This window comes from Pezoporus flaviventris, unplaced genomic scaffold (genome assembly GCF_033815535.1).
Source record: "Pezoporus flaviventris isolate CSIRO_AGI_PZ_B2104156 unplaced genomic scaffold, CSIRO_AGI_Pfla_v1 ptg000066l, whole genome shotgun sequence".
NCBI lineage: Eukaryota > Metazoa > Chordata > Aves > Psittaciformes > Psittacidae > Pezoporus > Pezoporus flaviventris.
The window spans coordinates 4,327,203-4,355,044 of NW_026892614.1; the positions used below are offsets into that span (position 1 = coordinate 4,327,203).

The 27,842-nt window shown below is 36.9% G+C and overlaps 1 protein-coding gene across 7 annotated transcripts in view; it reads right to left on the minus strand.

The window, feature by feature from the left end:
* Positions 1-27,842, minus strand: part of BIRC6 (baculoviral IAP repeat containing 6) — a 172,296-nt gene that overhangs the window by 46,516 nt on the left and 97,938 nt on the right. For 5 of the 7 annotated variants that reach the window (XM_061471032.1, XM_061471035.1, XM_061471034.1 and 2 more), the window contains 9 exons: positions 27,492-27,621; positions 24,075-24,206; positions 21,574-21,741; positions 19,421-19,594; positions 16,939-17,147; positions 14,510-14,810; positions 11,715-11,932; positions 9,317-9,481; positions 7,308-7,476 (listed from right to left, as the gene is read on the minus strand). In XM_061471032.1, coding sequence (XP_061327016.1) covers positions 7,308-7,476; positions 9,317-9,481; positions 11,715-11,932; positions 14,510-14,810; positions 16,939-17,147; positions 19,421-19,594; positions 21,574-21,741; positions 24,075-24,206; positions 27,492-27,621 — 1,666 coding nt within the window. The remainder of the gene's footprint in view (positions 1-7,307; positions 7,477-9,316; positions 9,482-11,714; positions 11,933-14,509; positions 14,811-16,938; positions 17,148-19,420; positions 19,595-21,573; positions 21,742-24,074; positions 24,207-27,491; positions 27,622-27,842) is intronic. The other 2 variants (XM_061471033.1, XM_061471031.1) reach the window with 1 other exon arrangement.

The following is a 27,842-nucleotide window of genomic DNA, read 5'->3' on the forward strand; positions in this document are numbered from 1 at the left end:
CACGGTGTTGCATGGAGAACAGGTTTAATCATCTCCGCCCAGAAGAGTGTACTCTCTGTTTCTGGACCAAGTTCTGAAGAGATTTTTCCCTTTTTGCACCATTTATGACTGAGGCCCAGAATTGCAGCTCTTATGCATGTTCCATCTACTGAAACTGATGAAACTGTTTCTACCTTTTAAATTACATCTATGTATGTCTTTGAATTGGATCCAAACTGCAGTCTGAGATCATAGAAGATTTCTGTATACATTAATACATCTTGCATATATCTTCTAAAAGAAAAGCTACATTCGGGAGCTTAGGATTAAAAACACAGTAAAAGAAAAAATAAGAAATCAGCACACACAGAGCAAAAACAAAATTAAAAAAACAAACCAAAAATGAAACACTGAATTTATTAAATACCCTTCTAAGTATTACATGTGCCACAGAGGAACAATGGAGGAGCTGCATTTCTGAAAAATCAGTTCAGTTCCTTCTCCTAGACTGCAAAGCTACATCTAGCCCTTCCAGAAATTGATAAAGCAGAGCAATACATCCCTTGTATAGGTGATAGCTTATTACTGTATACAACCTCATTACTGCTAAACCAACTGAGCCTTTGGAAGTCACTCTGAAACAAGCACATGCATAAAATAAGATCAGGGAGCCTGAACAGAATGAATTTGGCAACGGGATTTCCATCAGCTGCAGAAACTACTCTGTAATACTGATTTAAGGATGAATGAGATAGACAATGGTATATTCTGTGTCTGCACTCTGAACCAATACTGGCTCAACCAGAAGAACTGATAAACAGAGCTGAGGCTGCGCTGGAAGGAAGCATGTGCAGACAAGAAAATTTATTCATTTATCTATGGTCTACAGCAAGTCTTTGGTATTCTATACTTATTTTCAGTACATGAACCACCAAAGCATTCTATAAAACTAAGCTACATTCTACAGGAATTATGCAGGTTATTCATCTTTATTTAAGACTACAGAATAGAGTCAATACATTATTAAATTCTTCAATGTACTTCATATCGACATACTTATGGATATTATTGCATTAATCTCGTAATACAAGGATATTTGAGATGGGTCTTAAAATGAGAGGTTACAAGAACCTGAAAACTGAACAGAAATATGAAATTCACGTAGAAATTACTGCTGTTTTGATCCTGAAGTTATTTAAAAGTTGTCAATTCTGTGAAATAAATAAAGAGTTTTATTTCATGTCATTTCAATGCATAGCTCTCTTCTCAAAATTGTTAATCAACTAGTACATCAGCACTGGAGTGAGACACTGCACCTTTTTTTTTGCAGACATTTCAACAGTAAAACAGATAAAAAGCAAAGTTTTAGCCAAATGTGGCAAAGGTTCAGCATCATTCCTTTTTCCTATGAATGAGTTTATTAACATTAATGAAAACCAGTGGAATTTTTAATTTCAGTAATTATATACTGTCTGTCTAAAATGCCACTGTACTTTTAATTTCACTCACAGTAAAAGGCTTTGACCCTCTGAAGGAAGTCAAAGGGTAACAGTATCATTAGAGACTGCCCTGGCATACGAGCTATATTTTGTTTTAAAACAGAAGTCTAATGTTCTCCCTTAACAGGTAATACTTGTCCTCTATTACACTCATGCAGACCTAAGTCTTACCTTAGTTAAATGAGCTCAGTATACAGCTCTGGTGCATAAACATTTAACCCAATATATGCATAAGAATCTCAACAACACAGAATCACAGAATAGTTAGGGCTGGAAAGGACCTTAAGACCATCTAGTTCCAACCCTCCTGCCACTGGCAAGGATGCCCCAACTAGATGATGCCGCCCAAGACATAAATTATCATAACAGCAACTACCTCTTATTAGATACAGTAAAAAGTCAGTAGTCTATGGAAAAGCAGGATTTCGTGATGATTCAACCTTTTCACCACAGTAGTACCTTTACACCTTCAGCAATGAATAAAGATATAGTACACCCTTAGCTGAATGAGCTCAGTACCAACTTCAGATAGCCGTAAGGGAACACAAACTTCCTGAAGTACTTGGCCTACTCAGTCCAGTGGAACTAGACTACTTGGCAAACAGTAGAGCAACACCATATAATGCCTTTCAAATAAGTATGACTAGTAGAAAAGAAATGCCATATTTCAGTAGGCCATCTAGTGTAGTTTAAGCGCTGAGGTAAGGAGGCAAGGCCGGAAAAGGATGACTACAGTGGACTAACTAACAAAGGTATATCAAAAGAGGCAGAAAAAAAGAATTCAGTGCGTTCACCTTCAACAGATTTGTCCACAGAACTTACTAAATGAAGTTCACAATGAGGTATTGGACGGCAGGATAAAGCAGCACAACTGTTACTGAATCCACAAGTCCAGGGTGTGATAGTACTTGGTAAACTATGAAAGGTTCATGAAAAGCAAATATTGGACTCTTACAAAGTGGAACATGCTAGTCAGTACACACATTCCTTTTAGTAAAACTCTCACATAGAAATGCGGCACATCTTCTCAGCAGTGAAACCCAAGGAAGAGTGAGCTAATCGAATGACACGAGTTATGCTGACAGCATCACATGGAAACTTTGTCCACCAAAGAAGGAAGGGTGTCTAAGAGAGGAGTATGCAATAAAACCCCAGCTAAAATCACAGTATTGCCTGCTTCTTATAGGCCTAGGAATTCAAGCAGAGAGAATTCTGCAACTTGCAATGAAGCCTGTCTTCCAAGGAACAGGTGGTATAAAACCTCTTGCACTCTTCAGCTTTAAACAAGATTAAGTCATCTCAGGGTTTCCTAGAAACTAGTTTATGGGCAAATTAGTACAAGTATATTTTTAAGCATGAACATTCTACCTAATACTGTGGTATCACTGATAAATCCCAGCTTCACTGTGCTTTTTATTGTCCCAGCCCGTAACAAAATAGACAGTCCCTGTCCTAGAAGTCACTTGATTTGCCTTCTGTTTCATGATTCCCTTCCACTGCCTTCTCTCTGTAAACCTCATTAACTACTGCCTTCTCCTTTCCCACTTGTAAATACTAGCTTTTATTATCTTCATAAATCTAGCTCCACCAGTCAAGTAGCTCTTACTTAACAAAATCTAGACCTTCAAGATAGCCATGTACTCAAGTTAGAATCTGACAGTCACACAATTGTTGGGAACCTCTTGTTGCACACTGTAATTTTACTGTTGTGCATTTTGTTCATGGAGAGAAGTGTTCACATTTATAAGAGTTCTACAGCACTAACTCTTTCAAATGAAATGTCCTATATATAAAATACAAAAGTGAAAAGATTTTACATGACAACCTTTGGTGTCAAGTGTGTGTAAATATCGTAATAAATACATGCCGGATGTTCCACAATATAGAAGAACGACATTAATTCTATAAATGTAAACGTGAATTAAGTCCTTAGGAATAAACACAAGTGTAATAATTAAAAAAAAAAAAATCTCACCATGTTCAAGATAAACTTTTTTCCTTTGTAAAATTAAAGGCCATAAAAGCCACAGTAATGCCATAACAAGATACAAAATAAACACAGGAAAAAATGATCAAGAAACAGGATGAAGCAGATATTGCTCCTTGTAACTAGAGCTATCTTGCATAATAAGCAAAGTCCTTCATAGACAGCTAAACCTAAAAAAAGCAGTTATAGAAGTTAATGGAAGTGGTCAGTTCACAGTTTTCAAGGACTCCACAATCACCTTGCTCTGATGCAGATGAAGCTGCAGAATGTGTCAGAGCAATCTCGTTTGTAATGATCTGCTTCAAGGTGAGGAGATTTCTAAAAGATTAAACGTTATGTGAGGACTCCTTACATGATCAATATTCCTTTTACCTAGAAAAATCTAGATAGCAATCTAGTCCATGTACATTTTGGGTAAATTACACGGGGATGGTGAAACATGTTTAAACAACAAAAAGCTAGATAAATTTTTAACTGTGACATGGGCCAATTGTAGCTAATGATATTGGAACTGTTCATGAATTTTGCCAAGCCAACTTTGCAAGCAGGATGTATCACACCTGCACCTAACTGAGCATCTGTACACAAAGTATAAAATTCTCATCAATACCAAAATGCTCACTACCTTGTATCACCACAGCAGCATCATTCACTTGTTTGCAACAAAAGCAAACAGCCTATCTGCAGCTTCACTGCATGTATTTCTTTTAGAGAAAAATTCTCCCACATCATTTTATGCACATGACAGAAACGTGTGTGTGTGTGAAGATCACTGTTACTGCAACTACTGACAGCAAAACCTAAAATCTAGTTAAGTACCTCCAAAGCACAAGGGTAGCCTTTAACTGGTCCCACCAGCACCCTTTCAGGTCTGAGAAAGTTACAGAGTTGCTGAAAACTGCTGTTTTCCGTCAGCACTGTGCCCAGCACAGCTTGTTCCTGCTGGGGTGCCAGAACCTGGGAACACTCCATTAGCATTCCTTATGCAGTGTCCTAATTCCACAATCCAGCACATTACAGGAAGAATATAGTTACCCACTTCTTCCCCATGAAAGTACCTTTTGGCAGCAGAGGGTACACTGGTCTCAAAATTAGAATACCATGTATGCGAGTGTTACTACTAGTCCTGTTTCCTTTCCTACACTCCCTCGGGTAAGCATTCAGCCCTGCTGAAGAAGAGATACTCAAGACAGAGAAGCCTGAAATTAGATCAGGTCTAACAGAAAAGACTCAAACCTGTTCTACTGCTACAACAATTGAAATGTTTCAGCCATAAACAGATTAAGTGAATTTTTCAATCTTATGACTATTGTACCAGAGCTTAACAGAGGTCCAGAGCTTCTCAACCTCTGTCTCTCTTGTGAAAGCCAGCATCTGTTAGCTATGTTTCCAGATACTCTGCTAGTGGCACTGAAAGCCCCAGCATCACCTGCAGCTCACACTCAGTAATGTGAGAATTATTTGTCTGCTTTTGAACGAAACAGTAATTACTGCATGGGAATTATGCATGGCTATCACTAAGACAAACTGCTTTCAGGGACTCTGTTCAAACTCAATGCATCTGGCTCAAACATACATGAAAAGGAGGTATTCTTTCCATAAGTCATCCTCCCTCTCACACTGATAGCCTATTACGTTTTCAAAGGCAAGCTTGACTGATATAAGCCTGCAAAGTTATTATTATTTTTTTTAAATCCAGAAGAACATTGTTAATTATAGCTGTATGTACTGACTTCTGAACAAATACATCAGGAAACATTCAAGACTATTGCTTGGATCAAATAAAGAAAAACCACCTTCAGATTTTACAGTTCTGAATTCCAACAGAAATAACCTCTTGCTTTGTCAGTTTGTAATGAGAAGAGAATCTAAAAGCTTTTTGCTGAAAAGCAAGGTTTTGCTTTGCTTTAAGGTAGTTTAGCTGCTACATTAAGAGCTACACATCCATTTATGACAAAGCAGGAAGCATCTCCCTTGTTTACTCTTTATTAATTGTCAATTCACAAGCACAACATTTCAACACCTCTTGCCAACCACAAACAACAGTAATACAGCACTGGAAAACATACCTAAACCAAGTATTTGCCACTGAAAATTTGCCTTTTCTTTGTACTTTGGGAAAACAAATGGTCTATGAAAGCCAAACTAGTCTGAACTTGCCACTACCAGCCACATATCTCATCTCTTCTATCAGTATCTGACTGTTCTTTCCCAGTTAAAGGTGACTGATACAGATACTTTTTTTCTACCGAAAACAGCAAAAAGCAATTTCAACAGCCATGATTCATCTGTAAGCTCAGAACCAACAGCTTCATCCTTCAGATAATAAAGCATTTTTTTTGCCAGGCCTTTCAATGACTTTTCCTTCTTTACCTCAACAAAGAAGAGAATTTACGAGTATCTGTTCAAAAGATTACTTCATTGGTTTACACATTTTCATTTGTGATAATGAGCCTGGTCTACAAGCTCATACACAGCTACATATTTCATATTCCTCACTGTAATATATGCAAAGTAGAAGCAAGAAATTAATTGCAGAATTAGAGGTGTCGTATTGCAGACCAGCAAATGAAACCTCTTCTTATTTTTATTTTTACTGTAAGGCCCCAGCAGACTTTTTGGACTACTTCAGTTCCATCATACAAGATTATCTAATGCCCTAGTTACTACAGATTAAGAGAGCTATGTTCTTGCTTTAGTCATATATAGCTTTGTTAATACTCACAACATGGATGATTTCTGTTTTACCTTGGAGATAAGGTATACTGTGTAATTCAAAAAGAAGCTATTAGAATTTCACATCACCAAACCCTACAACTGACATCCAAATTTGAGAACTGCAGTTTAATGTGATAAGACGTTTTAACAGTTACTCCAAAAATAGGGCAGGCAAAATAAGGTTCAAAACCAAATTATTCAGATTTGGAGCAACTCCTTCTGCTACTTAAGGATTAAATCAATCTTTACAAACTAAGCAACTGACCAAAATCCAACCTAAGGCTCAGGAAGTGTTCAAGAACTTCAGGCTGACAGTTATCTGAAGAAAAAATGCTTATCAATAATCTTCCCACTAAAGCCTGCCATGTAGTGAGACTGACCAGAAATCACAAACCCAATCTGCTGGTTTTGCCATGAGTTCCACATGGGCATTTGCTTAACTCATACTGCTTGATGCTATCGTGTACACTGAAATGGTTTCCACAGTAAGGTGTGACATACTGGATGAAAACTATCAAAACATCTCTTTGTTTTAGAATTATGAGTAGAACTGTGATGACAACATAACTCATTTGTTTTCCCTTTAAAAAAAAACCAAACAAACCAACAGTTGTTCCCACCTATTTGAAATACTTTGCAGCTTTGATAAAAGGCTTATTTATGTATTTCCTAATCAAAGAAGAAAGAGTTTTGATCAAAATAAAAGAGAATTCCCCTAATACTACAACTTCAGGCATATACTTGCTCACTTTTCTTACAGAATTATAATTTTTCTTCACAATAAGATTCATGGTCTCGTATAAAGTACTCTCCATGTATCTTCTGTACAACAATTAAAACAAACTTTTCAGATGGAAATACCATCTTCCTGTTAGTTTCAACCATTTAAGAATTTAATTTTAAATTTTAAAAGACATTAAAACAATAAAGTTTAATCTTTCACAACAAAAGAGTGTTTCAACAAACACTATCATTTCATTTGCCAAAGCTCAAGTGAATGTTCCATGAGTACAATTCTAAATTGGCAAGTATTCCAAAAGAGCCAGAACTACCTGTTGTTCATATAATAACTTATTTGACAGAATTAAGCTACCTTTGATTAGAAGGAGACAATGGCACACTACCTGAATCGTTGCGGAGGTATGATGACATGGCTGGGATGAGGCAAGACTGACTGAGTAGCTCTAGGAGAACGGATGGAAGAGCAGTGCTGTTTTGTCCTCTCCCCTCATGGCTAGTTTGGGTGTCCCCATTTGATGTACTCCCAGCAGGGTTTATGTAACTGGCAAGAACCTGAAATACACAAAAATATGTCATCAAAACTTAACTATTTTAGGCAAAACAACTTCCTTCCCTTAAGGAAGACACCACAATACCTTAGCAGCTATCCTGCCAATTCAGAACTGGTATTTAGTTCAGCAGACCCAAAGATGTCTCAGAAGAAATTCTCTATACAGTTATGAGATCATGATTACAACTTTTGTTAATGATAAAAATAAATATCATAATTCTGAATTACCTTAGAAGTTCAAGTAATATGAATTCTGACAAACCTGCTGGAATTACTCGAAGCAGGAGTTTGCAGGCTCACACTGAGACATTGCAGCTGATGAGTCCCATTCACTTCAGAACACCAACTAGCAACAGAAGATGTGTGTTTTGCTGCTGGTGTTTTTTTTTTTACAGCAAATGTTTCAAAAACATTTGTAACTTCCTTTTGGATGGGACTTCAAGGTTTACAGACGAAATGACAAGTTACAGTGAGCATGACGGTTATTTGGAACAACCACTTGTGAGCATGGCTCTTGCTTAAGTGAACAAAGAGCAACCTTCCCCATGGTGAAGGTAGGAGTCACCTCACACTGCACACCTGCTCCTCCCTTCCCAGGTCCTGACCATGTGATGTACATGGTGTACAGCCTAATGTGCTTCCATGGGACTGATTTGTGCAGTTTTAGTTTAAAACCAAGTAGGCTTGAAAGGCTGTATTATCTGAGATCTCAGGGGCTCTATTCACCTTTTCAGCCTTTTCTCCTTTATTTCACTCTCTTTTTGCTCTGACCCCATTAACATGGTATTTTGTTGCAGCATCTTACCAACACCTCCATACAACAGAATTTCTCCAAACAACCTTTCTAGAGAAGAGACCCTTGGATGGCATAATACAAAACACTGCCTAGAAGTTCTGTTGAGAGCCACTTCAGGTGATTTTCCACTTTCTTGCTTAGGAAGGTTGTTTCAGATTTTATCTGATTTGCTTTTGCAGGAGACATGATACTTGTGCCTTGTAATCTACAGTGACTGAAATAACTGATTATATCAAAATGATAACTTCATCAGTCAGGTCATGGCATTTTCAAAATTTCATCTCCTTTGTGCTCTGCCCCTGCAGTGAGTGTACCTCATGCATCTGAGGTGACAGTTCTGTGAATGAAATTTTTCACGACTAGACAGAATCTCATTTTCCCTACACTGACCTAAGATAACAGGGGTTGGTTCAATTTCACAATGGACTGAAAAGCCTAATTATGCACTATTTTCTTCTTCCTAGCATGAGGCATTTGGAAGGCAGACTTTTACTAGTGATTTGCTATTGTCATTTAATTGACATACTCATGATTTTGTAGTATATCTGAGTGAGGTCTTCTTATACTGATGTAACACATTCATTAGCAGCAGTAACAACCACAGGCATTTCCTTGAAGCAGACCAAAAATATGTGAGAAATGAACAGGTAAGATTAGTTGCCATAAAGCCCAAAATGCCTGTTCCCACATTCTCCTTCTTTAATGGGCAGTTTTTACTTTTCATTGAATGCAGCAACATTGACAGAAGTATGTGACAGCTCCAGGGAAACACAGTGGAATGTTTCTTGGTTCACTAATCAGAACTGTCCGCCGGGCTTACCCATGCTGGTCTTTTTTATGCAGCACCCTAGTGATGTCTGAAAACAGCGCCACACAAAACATGATCTATACCATTTTTCATGTACACAGGTGGTTGGTTGTACATTATTTTTTGTTCAAAATACCATAATTACTCTGCTATATGACTTAAAAAAATACAAGCTCCATTTTTACTATGCAGTTCTAATTTTTCAAGCGCTTATCATTAAAGTTTTGTTATTACACACCTGTAGAAGGCAGGTCACATGCTCTTCTTCTAGCCTTTGCTTAGTCAAAGCTTGTTCAACATCCCATCCTGAAGCTGTGGAGCCTGTTCCAAAGCCTGTACCCTTGGCCCAGTACAACTGCTGTTCTTCTGTTGATGCAGTGTTGTGTGTACTCGACACCTGCGGCTAAGTTAAGAAAAGTCACAATAATTTCATGGTTTTCATCTTATGAACAATGTATTTAGAAAACCTTTGTTCTGCAAAAGAATGTAATCCCAACTTATTAACATCATAAAGATATCATCAGGATTCGGTGAAATTCAAAGCTTTAGATAGGAAAGACTTCGCCACATACATGGAGTTCCAGTACACATCAGCCCAAAATTGTCAGTGGTTCTTCAATTTGACCAGAACTGTAAGCCCATTTTTGTTTTAAGGTACTACTACTGCTTAAATGACGAAAGGTATCAGAATGCTACTTAATATCAAGATAAACATCACAGCTCTGTAATCATTACTGTTTAGCATATAGTCAAGTTTAATAACATATTCAGAATGAAGGGGATGGGAGTAGAAGTGTTCTCAAAAGCACAAAAATGAAATGTTGAGATGCTCAAGCATGTGTTGATTTTGAACAAATGCCCCAAAATAGCAAGAGGTTTAAGTTACATGTATTGCACTGAAACACAAAATATTTCCTCTCCAGGTAAAGGGGCAGGGCGAGGGGAATATCTTGTCCTTAAAATCATCTGAGAGAATGCATTCTTCCAAAGGTGCTTGTTCAGGTTTTTCCAATGGTCTGCCTCACTGCATTTTAATAACATAACTCCAATATAATATTGTTCAGCTGTTATGAATATTTAAGTACTTATGTTAATTTTTAAATTTTACCATATATTTGGTGAAAAGGATGCAAACAAAAAAAAATCTGATCTGCACTTTTTAATCAATGCTCTCCTAGTTACATATTCAGCACCCTAAACAAGTGACTTAATTTTTGGGAGCATTGAGCACTTGCTACTTTCTTTACTGGGCGACAATTAGCCTTAATGGAAACCAGGCATGTGAGTAGATGCCCAACTTTAATTTGTAATATTTGATTTACAGCTCTGAAGTTTCATTTTCTGTTCTGTTCTTCTTCAATAAACTTTGTTAAAGGTTGTATTTGAAGGAAAAGAAATGACATATGAAATTACCACAACAATAAATAAAGTTACCACCTATGAACTACCATACTGAGAGCAATCTGGAATCACCATCTAACTTTTACGGTGGGAATGTAATGCATCTCTGTGATGATATAGCTGTGTGGTTATTCTCATGTAGACACTACTCATTACATCACTCATGAACATGTTATGCCTTTAAATCTCAAGAGGACTGTCATAAGCACTGACTTTAAGCACTTAAGGGAAAGCCTGGCCCCAGAAATATAAGCCTCAGTGCAGGCCTGATGGATCTCTAGTTTCAGCTTACCATCTATCACCTGACAGATGCAAATTATGAGAAAGCAGGCTGTTTAAGAGGTCATGGTAGAACTGAAGCAGAGATAAAAATTAATGGTTGCCCTTTCCCTCCAAAAGCTCAAAAATTTAAGGCGTTAATGTGCCAGTAGCCTGATGCCCCATCAGAAGCAGAGTATCTCAACTTCCCCTTCAATTTGACTAGTCATTAAAGTGAATTACTCTGAGGCACAGCTTCATCTCTTCCTTGCTCACCCCCTCAGTATCATCAGCTGATAAAATACAGACAGTCCTATTAGCCACAAAGAACTTTTTTGTGCAAGCCTCTGCCACAACAGTGTTACAGAGGGCAAGTCATGAAGTTTTTTTAAATACTTTCATAGACAATAGCTGTTATGCAGAAATGGCAACTCAGAATCTTAAAAAAAAACAGGTTTCATTTTGGTGATTCACTCAGGATCTTGAACTCTATGGAAAAATTTTGTCTTTAGGTATCATTTAGTCATCAGTAAAATGGGTATAAAATAGTTGCTGCATTCATTCATTAATTTTCACAACTCATTTGTTTGTGAAGCATTTAAGAGGAAACAGTTTGTAGCCAGCAGAGTTTAGATGATGAACACTAAATAAGGTAATGAGGTCATGCTATCTAACAAGGATTAAAAAACCACTATCCATTGAACTCATACACTGAAAAAGAAGGCCCTATAAAAGAAACTGATTACACCTTAATGCCTCATGACAAGTCTTCTTGGTTAAATTTCATGATTACTATGTTCATTTGCAACATGCAAGGACAATTACTTATTCAAGTTCTATTCAATTATTTTTTGTTTTTCATTCAAATGCCAGCTCTGCAGAAATTAAGACTACAACGAAAGCGATGGGATTATTTTCTTTTCTATAGTTAAAACTCTTACTACTTCTCATAACAATAATGCTGCTGCTAAACTTACCTCTGCCTGGTTGGGACTAGAGTTGGGCACTCTTGGTGCATGGTGGCTTAGAGCAGAGAGACAAGCAAGGATAAGATGTATAGCCCCAATCTCCAGTGCCATGCGCCTAAGCAGTACTCCATCATCAGTAGTTAATGGTGTGGTGCTGAACAAACTGCGCAACACATGGAACGGCAGAGTTGGAAGCACATTTGCTGAAGGAGACTGCAGGATATGACCTAGATTGAAGAAGAAAAATATCAAACCCATATTTTCCTTCAATAGTTCAGTACAGCCTGCTAATCTCTGCAATAATCTATAAGAAACACATCCAGAAAACTACTATGGTCTTAAAACATTCGGATATAGTGAGCTACCTTCACAAAGAAATTTCAGCTTGGGAAGAGTGTAGAAGAAAGAATATTTTTTTATTTCTTTTATGGATTTTGTTAAGAAACAAAGTTATAAAATCTGATTCACCATTTCCAGAGGGAAAATTTAGTTTGTGAGTAATAGTGAGCATACTCCTGTATTTAACGACACTTCAGCTTGTTATTTCTGAATTAAGAAAACAAAGGAGGTTTAGACTAATTTAAAGAAAAAAAGTAAAATCCCTACTACAGCAAATTAAAGAATGCACATGGTCAGCTAACAGCAGCTCAGCTGACTAGGAGCTGCAGTTTGTCTTTTCTTTCTTTTCTTTCCATATTCATGTGCCTAAAGTGGGAATTAAGTCACTGACACGATCCAATCTGTGATGCTACTCAAGTTGAGCGTGTGGTGAAATCCTAACAAAATTTTAATTAATGAGCTGCATGTTTCGTAGAATTATTTTAAATTTTTAACCTTCAGCATTATGAACAAAAATTACTTTTTAAAGCTACATTTCAAATAACAGTGAACCATTAATGTAACATACTCAGATGTGGGACTGTCTCATTTTTTTCTGTATTTTACCATGCATTTCACATTCCTTCCCCAATACATATATAGAGATATCTGAAAACTGAAAATACTTTAAAATAGCCAGCTCTGTTGAGAAGTTTGCTTTTCATCCTAAATATATTTTCTCCCTGATTCTTAGAGTTTATCATCTGTATTGTCATACTGATATCTAAACTGAAATGCATGTTTAAACTGAAATACATGTTTAAACTTAAATACGTGTGTCTATATTTGTATGTATATACTACCTAAGTATACATTTGTATGTATATAACTACACACACTCATACACACGAGTTAATGTGTATCTATCTGACACTCTGTAAAGACAGTAACACGAAGGAAACAAAAAGTCCTCTGGGATCTTCATAAATAAAACTGAGCACCTCTGTAAGAGAAGCCCATCCAATATACCTGCAGAACTGCAAGTGTAGCAAAACGGATATATAAGTTTTGCTCTTCATATTATGTGAACAAGTAAAGAGGTTCCAGGTGCATGAAAAAAATGCATTTTCAACAGACAAGTAGATTATATACAGAGAATGAACGGGGGCTACTGGGTAAAGCTGATCCCACATTTCATTGAGTTCAACTCAGAGGTTTGTCTTAGGAAATGGACAAACTGATTGTTTAGTCCAGCAAAAACAAAGGCAAGGAGGGAAGACAGTTCCTCCCAACAAATGCATTGGAGAAAGAAGAGCTATATATGATGAAGAACAATGCTGGCACAATGATAAATGGGCAAAAACTGGATATGAATAAATGCATGCTGAAAATGAAAGCTGCCCCTACTTATCAGGAAAATGAGGTTCTGGAACTGTATTCCAATAGCAATAGTGGATGCACACACAAAAAAGAAAGGACCCAGATTTTAAGGGTTTGAGCTGGTCTTTTTACTATTAAAAAAAAAATCAAATACTTATTTGCAATAACATGGTACTGGAACCACCCAAGGATATAAAAATGGGACTGCACAGAGTCTTTCAGGTAGTATCTACTTTATCCAGTTTATTCTTGTCTGCTGTCCTATAGCTTGATAGGGCAGAAACAAAAAACATAAGGGAGAGTAAACAAGACTCAGTTTCCCAGCTGGTCTTCTGAGCTACATGTTATCCACCACTCTACAGGCTGCTGAATAGACTATCTTCAGTTGATAGCAGCATGGAAGGAACAGCATTCTTTTCAAAGTCATTATGAAAGGCAATGTCTTAAAAGTACTAAAACATCTTTCAGATACACTCTCCCAGTTTTTCAAAACACTAACAAATACAAATATTACAATTATATGCAGAATGACAGGTTGGGTTGCAGACACTGACTACAAATTGTCTCTTGACTCAATCTGTTCATTCACTGAAGGATACCCCATTTCTCCCTCTGAACTCACACCATTAAGGCAGAGCTCCTGCTTAGCTAATTTGATCACTTTGACCTTTAGATCTTTCTCTTATTTTCTTAAACAGTGTCATTCAACAGTTCATTCTACTGGAGCTATGCTCCTATCCATATTATTCTGCATTTGGTTGCAGAATTATATGATGTTTTCTCCATTATTTGAGTGTATCCAGCTACTCATATTGCTCTGTTTGAATGCACTGTCATCTTGACAGCGTCACTCTAATTTTTATCAGCAGTTATTTTACAATTACTCTGACACTGAGATGAGAACACTTGAATGCTGATGACTGTGACAAAAACTCTGCCAGACAGAATTTAATATTTAGAGACAAAAGGCTATCAAAGATGCTATAGAAACACAGGTCTGCATAAACCAATTCTAACTTCCTGCTAAAGACATTAAAGTGTAAATAAATTTAAGTAAAATGATCTAGCTGTGGTCTACAAAGAAACATAATAATTGCAGCACATACTTCCTTCACCATCATCTGTAACTCCCAACACCAATCTCAACAGACACTGAGCATGTTTCCGTTCTTTTAGCAGCACCTCAGCATAGCCCGGGAGACGAAGAAATAAACCAAAGGCAGCCAAAGAATGTGCAGGTATGGGAGACATAGTCTGAACTGTTGACTTGATCGGTGGAGGTTCTGCAGCAATTGTTTCTGGTGCTTCATATACCAATTCCCCTGATTGTTCGATGGTGACCCATTCAAACTGATCACTGTCCTTCTGCTTTTCCTGTGTGGTTGATGTAACCACCGGAGTGCTCACCTTAACCACAAAAACAGCAAAACAATTTTGTAGTCATTCATTCAATCAAACAGGCAAAAATGTTATTAAAGTTAGGATCTAAAGGACATGCATAGGACTCCATTAAAAAGTCACATGAAATACACTACCATTTACAGATACAGAGACCAGGAGAGACAACTAAAAAGGGCACCTGTTGTGTTTTTAATGTAGCTCTAGAAAGTCCTGCCTACACAAGCAAGCAACTCTGTTTTGCCAACCTAAAACTCTCAGTTAAAACATGCTGCTTAAAATCTAGAGGAATATGAAACAAACTACACTGAAATAAAGAATACAAAGATTAGTTTACGTATCAGACTTAAATAAGGAATGGATCTTTTATTTTTAACATTAAACATCGAGTGTGAATTCAGATACCTGATTTTTGATTATGTGCTGCAAAAAGGAGAAAAATTAATCATAATACCTTTAAAAAACTAAGAAGAAATTTGGATATTGACAGTCTTGTAGCATCTTGTGCTCCTTGTGGGCTTTAGATTGATTCGGCAACCTTTATTACTATTAATCTCCTAACACAACAGTCTGCTGTTCTGTTTTATGAACTATGCAGGAAGACTATGAGACTAGAGGACTATGAGACATAGAGGACTATGCAGCCAGGCAGTATGATGGGAATCAGAGTTTAAGGGGTAACAGTTGTAGAATTCCCCAGGAAACAGTCATACCTTAGGTTAAAACGAAGGTATGACAGCCAGGTCTCTCTCACAACTAAACATCACAGAAGTTTCAGGCTTTTATGCTATTCAGATGAACTGATGCAATCATCTTTAAAATTTTAGTATTTATCACCAGACTGCACCAGAAAAGATTAATCTGAAAAGCCCTTGCAGAATTTATTCAGAATACCAAATTCCTAATTAAAAGTCAAAGCCATGTTTAGCTGCATTTATTCCAATCACCTACACACTAAGAGAATAAGAACTATCAGTGACTTAGAGAAATATAAAAGTAAAATTAATGAATGAAGGGTCTGGAGAATTCATCAGTGTTCACTCTGAAGCTTCAATTTGGTATTACTGCACTTAATTTGGTTTTATGGATCACAGAATTCTTATTCACTATTTGAATCCAAACTTACATCAAGCTAAATAATGGTGAAAAGAAAGTAACTTCTCAGGACTATAGTAAAAGGAAGGAAGGGATGACATTTCTCCTGGTCATAAGTTGCTTTTTGTCTGTTGCAGAATCCCTTCAAACAGACTTCCTCAATACATAATACACTTCATCAGTCTTGGATTTCAAAATACAATAATTGTTTATGTGAACACATTTCCTTAACTTTTGATTTCTGAACTGCACTGATATCAGACCTCTAAAACATCTCTGCAGAACTATTTACAAAAAATTAACATAAATTATCTGATCTCACTAAAGGGTTCCTATTCCTGCCATAGCTTTGCAGTCAGGGTACTGAACAGCACCCTGTTCGTGAATTAATTCATGATTAATTTCATTCCAAAGGGAATAGATATTGACAGTCTCTCCTGTTAGGAGGATCAGGCAAAATGTCAAAAATAAAGCCAAACAGAATCTGAATAATTCACAGGTTATTTTTCCCTTTTTAATAGTTTGTGTACCAGAACAGCGGCCAAAGGAATAGTTTCACACTAATGCCACTACTGACACTTCTGAAACGCTTACCAGTGCCTCCAGAGAAACTCCGTACATAAGTATACAAATACAAGTTCTTATATTATCTTGTAATTACTATTAACAAATATAAAGATAATTAAGATTATACAATTGTTTATGATTTACAATAGTAAATTTAACTAAAATAATATAATCTGCTTTGAGAACTAAATTTCACTTAACCATTAAAAAAATGGTTTAATGGTTAAGTGAGGTGATCAACAGAAGTGAGGCAACCAGCAACAGCGAATTCATGCACTTATTCCACAAGGACATGGCTACTCAAGCAGACTATAACATTTAGGTGGACCAGGCTATGTTAAAATAGCACTTGCCTATTTTAAAGCAGTAACTGAGATGTCAAAGTGAACCGCAAAGAAACATGAGGAAAACACTATCCTTCAACACACACACACACACACGCACACACACTTTTAGCATGTTTTTTTACACTGACTTTTTCACTCACTTGCTGAATTACATCAGGATAAAGCATAGGGAGTCTCTCTGCAATAAGGGCCAATCCACCCATTCCTGCAAAAACTTGCAGTGGAGACTGAATGGGACAGGTTTCAAGAAGTGATTCATCTAGAACTGCATCCATACACTCATCCCCAGGACTGATGGCTTCATCTTCAGGGCAAGGTCCCAGTAAATCCACATGCTCTACAAAAACACAGAGGAAAGAGAAATTAAGACAACATCATCAATATTCATGGTACTTTTTGCCAGTGATGGCAGATCATAACTTGGTATTATTTATATAAAGCTACATGTTAATGACTACATTCTTAAGTTTTATTAAAACTTGATCTATACCTTCAAGATGTTTTTTAACTGTCTTTCATCTCAGAGATGAAAATAGGTTTGTTACTCTTCAGTAAGTTCATGGCTTAAGAAAGGGAAGACCCTTACTTAAATTAGTTGCACTTTTTCCTCAAAAGTGCTGAACAAGAATTCTCTTCTTCAGTTCTCCCTCCCATCATCTAACTCGGCATCCATAAATTTGTATCACCCATCACTCACCATACCTATCATTCTCACATCTCCTCTCTGTGAGGCGTCCAAATGCCCCTGTGCCAAAGCTGTGAAATTTAATGCTACTCTTCCTCATAAAAAAGATCAAGATTTCTATTTTTAACTTTCTACTCACCTCCATGCTCCAAGTTTCTGACTAAGCACCCTAATATCTTGTACAAGAGACAAAAGATTGTTTAGTATAGCAATGCACACAGGTTGTACATATAGCACCCTACCACAGTTAATTTTGCCAAAAATCATCCCTCTTTGCTCATTACTGCAGGAAAACTTCAGTGAATAAGCAATATACTTCATCTAAAAAAACCTGTACTGCAGTTATGTTGTTAAGTACTACAAGGCAGTGGTCCTCAAAGCCTTCACAACATACAGCCACATCAAGAAGCAGCATAGGTCAACTGGTCTCACTATCTTTTAACTGTGATCAGTATAATACACAACTACCAAAACAACCTTCTTTTTTTTTTTTTTCCCCAAGTTTTAACCACAGATATTTTATCTTTCCCTAATTTGAAAGGGAACAGTAAACAGCAGGTCCTTATCATCCTAATTCTCAACTTTCTAATGTGCAAGAAGCACCAGATTACAAGCATATCATGGATATGGCTGCAAGGGAAGCACACTGCTATGGAGCAATATGATCAAAGTATCAGATATAATAAGCTCAAATCAGGGATGTGTAGGAGTATGTACATCAATTCACACTAATTCAACCTGACAGGCTATGAGAAATAGAAGAGGACAGAGACTTCCAAAGCAAGATCATCCTTCTAAGAAAGAGCCCAAACATAAAATTTTTACAGAGATCTTTTACATCCACTCTTCTTAAGGATACAGACAGAAACCACTTGTGAAAGTTTTCTGTATCATCACAAATAGTGGGTGAGGCTGTCTGCAAACATGATGGTCTCAGTAAGAGATTACCACCTTGTATCAGAGAAGTGGAGGATTCCACCATGCTAAGCTGAACATGACTTACAACTTTTGATTGCTTGTAATGATATGAATAGGTCAGACCACAAGAAAGGTTAGATTTTTCTGTGATGAGGAAAATTTTTAAATAAAGATTTTAAAGGAAGACTCCCCCCTCTGCTTTACAGTGTAAAAAGCTGTAAGCCTTCCAAAGAAGGAAGAAACAAAAAGAGGCTCCTATCTTAAAACAGATCAATGATTAAATTGTAATTCTATCCTGTGATCAGCAGATCAACTTAGTTTAATCTCAACGACCCATTTCTCTAAGTCCTTCCCTGAAGGAGCGCTATCAAAATATTTCAAACCAAATTCCTGGGATACAGCTGCTCTCTCCCTCTTCCGCAGCATTATTAGTAATAATAAGCAATTAGAAAAAACATCAGCAAGAAACAGACCATATTAGAAAATGCTAAAAATAATGTTTTTAAAAGCTAGTTACCAGACCTGCTTAGAGTGGCTTCAGAAAAATTCCCATTTTCAAAGAAGCATTTAAGTACCCAAGATGCCTCAACAGAAAAATTCACAGGCTCCTAGAAATTGGATGGTTTCAACCAGCTCCTGCATTACTTAATCTGCCCTGGTTATCAGCATATACACTTGCTACAGAAAACCAGTACACTAGTCAAGAAATAAAGTATATGGTCTCTATATAATAATATAATTGTATCATATATATATAACACTACAATGAAGAAAGAAAAGTGAACCCAGAACAACCATATTGGTGCATCTTACAGATACAATCTAAAGATGGGCAATTAATTTGTTCTTTATCGTTAAGTTTTACACTTGTCTTATAGAGAATGGCTCAGGAACACCATCCAGGAAAACACAGAAAATTGATGTTTCTTAACAAGAAAATCAAAACCATTTTTGTCCCAAAGAAAAGCATTTTAAAAAGAAGGTGCCAAAAAAGTAAGAACACTCACCTTTTTCTGTGTGAAGACGTTTAAATGAGTCTGTTTTTGATAAGCTTGGATCCGAGATGACTTTGGAGCCAAGCTTAACTGTCAAATCTATTGATCGGTATCCTTGAGGGAGTTTACGGTCATAGAGCAGAGTCAGAAGCTGGGCAAGTGTCATTTCAGCTGGTAACGGTTGGCCTAAGCAACAGTGGCATCAAGTCAGAGAGGAAAATGATGATTGGGTTATTTTAACATACATGTCCAGGTGCTGCTCATTACTTGTACCACAGATGCCAAGTGGACTAAATATTACCTGGCTCCAAACCAAGGCCTTAATTTTACCATTTGTTCTCTTGGGAAAAGGGGCCCCATCACTTTGGAACCAACCATCAAAGAACCATGCCAACATTCCCTAAGGCAGCTCTATGCTGAGAGCCTAAGCACTTGGCATATCTAACGAATGGCTATAATTTTATGTGCATTTTAGGTGGGTACTGCCTGTCCCCTAATATTAAACCCCACCCCTGCATTATCCTTGAATTGCGGTGACATAAAGGTAGGTGACCACAAGGTAAAATGGCTGAAATGGAAAAAAAAGGGGGAGGACACACCAAAAAACTCGGCAATTCTTTTTTCAGTCCTATTAATCCCAAACACAGCTCACTACTCTTGTGTTGGGACACAACTCAGCAAGAAAAAAAATGAATGGCACTGCCAGGAATAATTTTTGGAGCAGCAATGCAGACTTGATATGCACATGCAATACAGCCCAAACTGGTTAAACAAATCAAGATTTTGGCCACTCTGCTGTTTCCAAAGGATGTGTTCTTCCCTGAAATTACAAATTACTCTCAAGGCAGAACAATTTTTCCTGATAACAAGTAGTGAATAACTTCTGATAACACCTGAGGTGAAATATTCTAGAGTTGGATTTTATAATACACTTAGCATGCCCACTTCATCTTGACTGTACTTTATCAAGTAACACAAGTTCCAGGAAGATCTTTAGTAGCAACCTGTTTCTTCAGTGGAAGATGGTGTCTGAAGAAATTAAAATTAGAAATGTCTTGCCAATGTGCAACTAAGTTTTCTACATGTTCTTTAATCATCGATTCTGCTTTCCACAGCTTCCCTTTTTGCAACAACTGGCACAAGATGTGTGATCAACCTAATCACACAGAATGGTCCACACTCCCATTAGTGGACAGTCAGCCTTTGCCAGCAAGATACTGAAAACTCACACTGAGTTTTAATCTCCTCTCAAAATAGCAGCATTAGCTTTATCAGTTTTAGATAGTTTAATCCAAGTATATGATCCCTCTAATAACTGCCAGAGGTTAAATAATTCTGTAGTAAGCTGCAAATTTATTTTATTAGGTGAAAATGACTTTGATGAGAAGTTTACCAATTAATTCCATCAGCTTGTTCCTTGTTTCTATACTATAAACCAGGTAAGCTGCTCTTCTGCATAGTATTCAAGTGTTTCACCCATGTTCCTGTCCCATTATCCTTAATCTAAGGTTGAGAATTCCAGTGTCACAACCAATCTCTTTCTATAGGAGATCACAGAATCATAATCATAGAGTATCTCAAGTTGGAAAAGACCCGTAAGATCTCCCTCTCTATGCTCCAACTATGACATTATCACCAACTTTGTCCAGACACCTGATAAAATGTATCTGCTATATGTAAACCATGACTAACTGCTTAAGACATGCTGGTTTTGAAGACCCAAGTATTATGGAATTCAAGAATATTCCTCAACTGGCAAATCAACCTTCCAGAAAGGAACACAAATTGGCTGCCACTCAGAACATGAAGTAACAGGGCACAAATAGCAGTTCAGCTCTGCCTTGCAAGGTGAAACAAAATGTAAGTCACCTTATGACCCCATCCCCCTTTTATTTCAGAGTGAAGGTGGAAATAATTTTGAGATTTTCTTTATGAACAAGGAACTACAAAGAAGATCAGCACAACTGTTACTTGTCAAGCCAGGATGATGTTAAAATGCTCCACTTCTTGTTGAAAGCTGTTACCAACCCAGAACAGCTCTACAGTTACAAGATGCTCAATAAAAGGACAAAGATGTCCATTAGCATTACATCTACTTTCCGATGACATACCAGTCACTGAAAAAGACCGTAAGACTGAAGTTTAAAATTAGTTGTTAAAGTCACCTGGTAGAAGTTTATGGTATAGATGAAAGACTGGAACACTAATAGTCTTGCTGGAAGATTCTCCTCCTGAGGAAGAGGTACCTACTTTATCTGCCATCACTCTTCCTCGCCTTGATGGTGGACGTGGAGGGGTGGATGAAACAGCTCTTTTTGACTGGGATTTCAAACCTAGTACAGAAGAAAAACATCTAATCCATTCTAGTATTTAATAAGTTCAGTCAGTCAAGATGCAATGCACTCAACAGCTTCAATGATAGCAAAGAAGATTAATTTTTCAGCACTGAGTAATTATATCAGAATAGCATTAATGTATAATACGTATTTGGATGTAATCCCGGTATTTTCACAGTTGCAAGGCTGCACACCCCCCCCCGAGCCCCAAACCATAACTGTACTACATCATATCATCCATAAAGAAAGCAAAAGCTATTCTGATTCTGCTCTTAAACTTAGTTAAAGAACCTGTCCAGCAATGGGTCCACAGTTAAACTTTTTAACGTTGTTTTTTCAACTAAAAGTAAAAGGCAAAAAAATTCTAAATTGACAAACGTTTCAGCACAGACTACAGATAGCAACTATATCTCTGGTCTACAAACATGATTTCAGCTGCAGTAGTGACAGTACCACATGATGAAAGGCATATTTAAACATACTTTTAAAGCTGCCTTGGTTAAAACATTTAAAGTAAGCACTACATGATAACTAAAAGGCAAAACTAGGTATGTAAAAGCTAACTAAGCACATATAGCAAGGCTGCCATATTTTGGGACAGGTTAAGTTGACTTAAGGTACAGCGAAAACATACTGCTATCATGTACCCTTCTATGCAGGTGACAGACTGGCAGGTTAAGACCCAGACACATACAACTACTACCTTATCATTAGCCAAGAGCAGCTGCAAGACCAACAACATCCACACCTGAAATGCTGTAATACACTCTGGTTTCAGCTGGTCAGTAGGGGCAGCTCTAATACAAAACATAATCTCCAATAATCTCAGGATACTGAACTAGCTTTTCTCACGAAGATCAGGCTCCAAATACTATCTCTGCCCTCTATTAATTTTACTAATAGGGAACAAGTGGTAATATACTGGATTTAGGGCTCTGAGGACATTAAAAAACCCCAACAAACCACCAGAATATATGAAAAGATAAAGACAAAAGAAAAAAGATTTCACAAACAAGAGGTAAACCCAAATGCAAACAAAGTAAGCTTATATTTAAACTATTTTACTTAACTGGAAAAAATGCAAACAAAAAGAAGGAAATACTTAAGTCTGCTTCATTCTAAACAGGTAATGGGCTATATATCATCAGGCAGTAGGATCAGAGATGCAACTGGGATAAGACATCGCTGCTGACTACGTTATGCCCCATCTTCAAGCTTGGCATATTATTATTTTAATTCGTAGATTCTTTATTTATGTTTTAAACCTTCACTTGGACCTGTTAACATTTTAAACATTACCAAAACCTGTTTACCCTGTTTAAGTGGCACCTACTGCAAATATCTTTCCAGATAAACATGCTGTTGTTAACATCAGCTGTGTTGCTTTAAATGTATAACAACATCCATGAAACTGCTGCCCTGTTCAACACTCGAGTTTAGAGTTACATCTAAAAACCTGAAATAAAAAGCTTAAGAAATATTGGTGTCAGAAGTCAAAGGAAATCAGCATCTCTTCTTCATGCTTCATGAAGTGTAAATGAAATTGAGATACCTCAATGAAGGCAGAAAACTAGACAGGAAAAGAGTAGTTTGAAGTTCATTAATCTCTCAACACATACCAGAACTTCCAACTGAAAGACTAATGATCTCTGCAGACATCATCTGAACTGTAATCTTGTACCACTGCAAAATTACTATGTTCAATCTGTAACCTCCAGAATAGTTTTAGAGGAAGTGTTTACATGACTGATTTCGGGAGGATCTTCACATTAGCTTTTAAAAGGTGAATGCTTGGAAGAAAATCCTGTATTTGTGGTTTCCGAGTGGAGTAACAGTTTTATGCTTACATCTCCACCTGACAGTTTTTAGCAGAGTACCACCAGTTGTTATGCAAAGTATATGGATCTTTTTATTTCCAAAGCATACTGTGGTAGTGACTGAACTCTGATGCACTAGCCACTGCTAAAAGGTAAAGACAGCAATACCCATACCACAGTAACAGTATAGAAATACTAATATGTTGCCATGTAATCCAAGCTCCGTGTGTGTGTGTACAAAATCCTGTAAAATGCACTAGTAACAGCATCCACAACATAATCACTGATACATTCTGGTAGAAAATGTATCAAAGTACATAATCTGCTAGAGGCAGCTGTTCTATCAGGAACCAACCTCTGCTGCCTAACAGCTGGTTAGATTAACTGGGCACTACAATTTTTCTAACTACCATTAGTAATAAAACCATTGTTCGTAGATATTCCCCACACAAACACACCCCCTTTTAACATCAGAAAGATGTTTTTAGATGGTAGGAAAAAAAAAAGACATACCAGAAGCAACGACAACACTATAATTGTCCTGAAATCCATTTTCTGCTTTAACTTTTTCTTTCTCTTCATAGTTCTTTTTTTCTTTATCTTCCTTCTGTTCATTAATTAGCTTAGCTGTAATACTGGGGGTATCTATACAGGGTTAAAAAAAAGGGCAACAATGGCATTTCAAGACACAAAGTTGATTTTATTAATTTCTAGGCTGTTTAACAAGGCTATTCTCAACTATTTCTGTGACTCAGAGTTCCATCCCTGGCAGTAATAGTCTGGTAAGAATCTATGGAGTGTTATGATAATTCTGGTCCTCTTCCCTCCAAAATCTCTCCTCTGACAATTTAAAACTGTAGCAGTTTAAAACCACTACCTGATAAGCCAAGTGTATTCATGTTAAAACATTACTTCAATCAAAGAAAAATGAGATTAAGCAAAAAAAAAAAAACAAACAGAAAAACAAACCCAATAGAAAACCCAAAACAAAAAAAAAAAACACAACCAACAAAAAACCCCAACAAACCAAACCCACCCAAATGTCCAAAAAACCCAACCCGAAACACCACACCAAAAAAACCCAACAACACAACAGTAAATCTAGGTCTGGGTGTTTAGTGTTATATACTGACCCAATTTCACAACTGGCAAGTGTGACTGTTCCTTTGAAGCCAGAAGGTGTACATTACATTGCATATCTAAAACTTGCCCTGCTTGCTTAAGTGAACATTACTGCAGTTCAACTGGTTTGGTTCAGTCAATTAGTGCAGATCACAAATATCAGCAGGCAACTATTAGATGACACGTGTGCGGTGACAATGGATCATTTCACACCTTGTAAGGTATAACACTGGCACCAGAATAGCCAAATGTAATTGCTTCTGAGTAGTAACTTGTTTCCAGGCAGCCACAGCAGCCTTAGGCTATAACCACAAACTCAAGACCTAGAACTACCATCCAGCTCAACTTTAACTGTGTATCACCAGTGGGTGAGGTGCTGAGACAGATATGGTTTGACAGCTTGGAAATACATTATTATTTGTGCCTGAAGATATTGGTTATATGTGTGTCAGACATAGTGCAGCCCGAAGAACATACAGCGTATGAAACCGTGAAACTGCTGCTATAAAAAATTCTTATTACTACTAGTACTACTATTATTATTTAACTTCTCTACTTTGGTCTGAATGCCCATTTAGTGCTGGAGAATTTAAAGGTCATTAATAAAATTATTAGGGAAGCTTAAGCAATGGTATTTCTACCATTCAGGTGATACTCAGATTTGTTGTTCCATTTTTCTGACCATCCAAGACCACTAAATTAACACTAAGTTGAATGAAATACAAAACAACTGGTATTCGGCCTAGGCAATCCTATCTACAGTGATACTGCACATTTTCTTTCCATGGTGAAGGAATGCGAGTAGCAGATTTAGCAATGATTTTAGAATCTCTCCCTCCCCCACACTTTTTTTTAGAAGACTGTGAGAAAGAGTATGACATGAATATACTTATTGTGATTTATTTTTGCAGCAAGGAAGACAATCAATTTTAGACACTAACAGCTTAGTTAACAAAAAAGAAGTTAACCCAAGGGTCAGACTCTGACACAAGAGCTTCACAACTTCCTATTTGTTGCAGTGGCAGTCTTTGCTTCTTTTCCTTCCCTCTTCCCCAGTCCATCCCTTCTTCTTGCCTCTCACCCCAAACATACATTTTACTCCTCATATATTGAAGCCTGCTTTACTATGTCCTAACCATGGACTTCACGGAATGATATAAAAGTATCCCAAAGCTTTTAATAGCAGTCAGAGAAATCACTTTAGATAAGGGATGGAAATAGAAGAGAAACTGAACTTTTCCAGAATTAATTATTCCAACTTAAAATGAGAGTTAAACTGAGGAGTAATGATTCTGCAGCAAACCCCAAATTTATGGTGCCCTACGAAGTCAGCATTTGTGATCAGTTTCAGTTACAGGCACTACAGTATATCACATCATCACATTCCCCTCCCCAGTCCCTATTAGCACCGGCTATCAAGCTGACTGCAATACACCAAGGCAGCTATTCAGTACAGTTTATGTCACTGCTCAGCAACTGACCCCTACCTCATACTCAGTGACTATCCCACCAATTACAGTAACTCTGACCATGAAGTGCACAAAGATCTGAAGACCTCAGTCACATTCCACATGATTGTGTCTGCACAGTAAATGAACACAGTAAGTGAACATAGAATTCTGTCAGAAACAGTGATCTATTCCCTGGTAAACAAGCTTCAAGCATTTTTTACTGTTTTTCATTCATTACTTTGTAATTACAATCCCAAGCATGTAAAAAAAAAAAAAAAAAAAAAAAATGAACTAGTCCCTCTGAATTCCATGCAAATCTGATTCAGAAATTGAGTTTCCAAAAAAAAGATATCTGCAGACAAGAACACACATACCCAGTCAGATGTGTATGCTTCTAAGCATACACACTTCTGCGCACATCTGCAATATGGCAGTTCTATTTTCTAAAGTGTTAAAGAGATGCTAAAGTTGAAGGTGGGATTCATTTTAAGATTAAGGCATCTGCCATTCAGGTGTCAACAGAGGTATGGTCAAAAGAACTCCTTAGAGAAGGATTCATCTCTCCAGGTATATTTAAGTAGTACAACTGAGAGTACTGAACTTTGAACAAACAAATAAAATTCATGCCTTAACATTATCCTCTCATTGTATATAACTAAAATTAATCTCAACTTAAATTATGGTTTTCAATCTCCACTGAGTAAGCAAACCCAAATGTTTATGTAACAGGCAAATATATATCCACAGAAATTAGACGGAGCCTTTATTAATGTCCTTTCCATAACAACATGATTTTATCTCTGTCTTGAGATAAACTTTTAAGTTCCAGGATATTTAACTGACAGAACCCGGGAACATTTAAGTGAGTGGATGAAAGTGTATTACTGATAGTTGCAGTATCATTTATATGGTCTTGCAAATATCCTATGACAGATCTGAGAACACATTAAAAAAAAAAAAACAAACCCAACAAAACCCAACCCAAACCAACCATAACAAAAAATCCCAAACGAACCACCCAAAAAACCTCCAACCAACCAAAAAATGAATGAAATAAAAATCCCACCTTCACCCCCCCAGTTTTATCGAAAGAAATAGTTCTATACTATAAACAAGAAAGAAACAGTTCTATACTACAGAACAGTATTTAACCTGTGAAAGCAAATTTTAGATGCAACCTGTAAGGCACACTGAAAAGCCTAAAGCTTAACCCACTGTTTCATATTTGCCATTTCGCAATGAATACAGCAAATATTTATGTCAGACATAAGTAGTTTATGCAGTTTTTTTGGTGTTTGAGGTTTCTTCTTTGAAACTGTATTTGAAAAAAGTAAAATATGAACTATTGCAAACTTGCCTGACACACGATCAAGAACCTCTGCTAGAGTTGTTGAGACAGGCAAATGAAGGGTACGAAATTTGTGTCCAGCTCCATACATTGGATGTTGAATGACATGACTGGTAGCATTAATTCTACCTTTGTACAGCTAAAAAAAAAAAAAAAAATTAAAAAAATTAACTTTTATCATGACTGACATTCAGAAATCAGTTAAAACACTATGTTCTTATAAACTCATCACAGCAAAATAAAGCTAGATCTTTAGCGTGCTAAAAATGAAAACTGACATATCCTTCAACTTTGAAGGTACACAGTTAAAATGCATTAAGACAAGTTTATTTTTTAATCCAAAACCTCAAAAGCCTATTT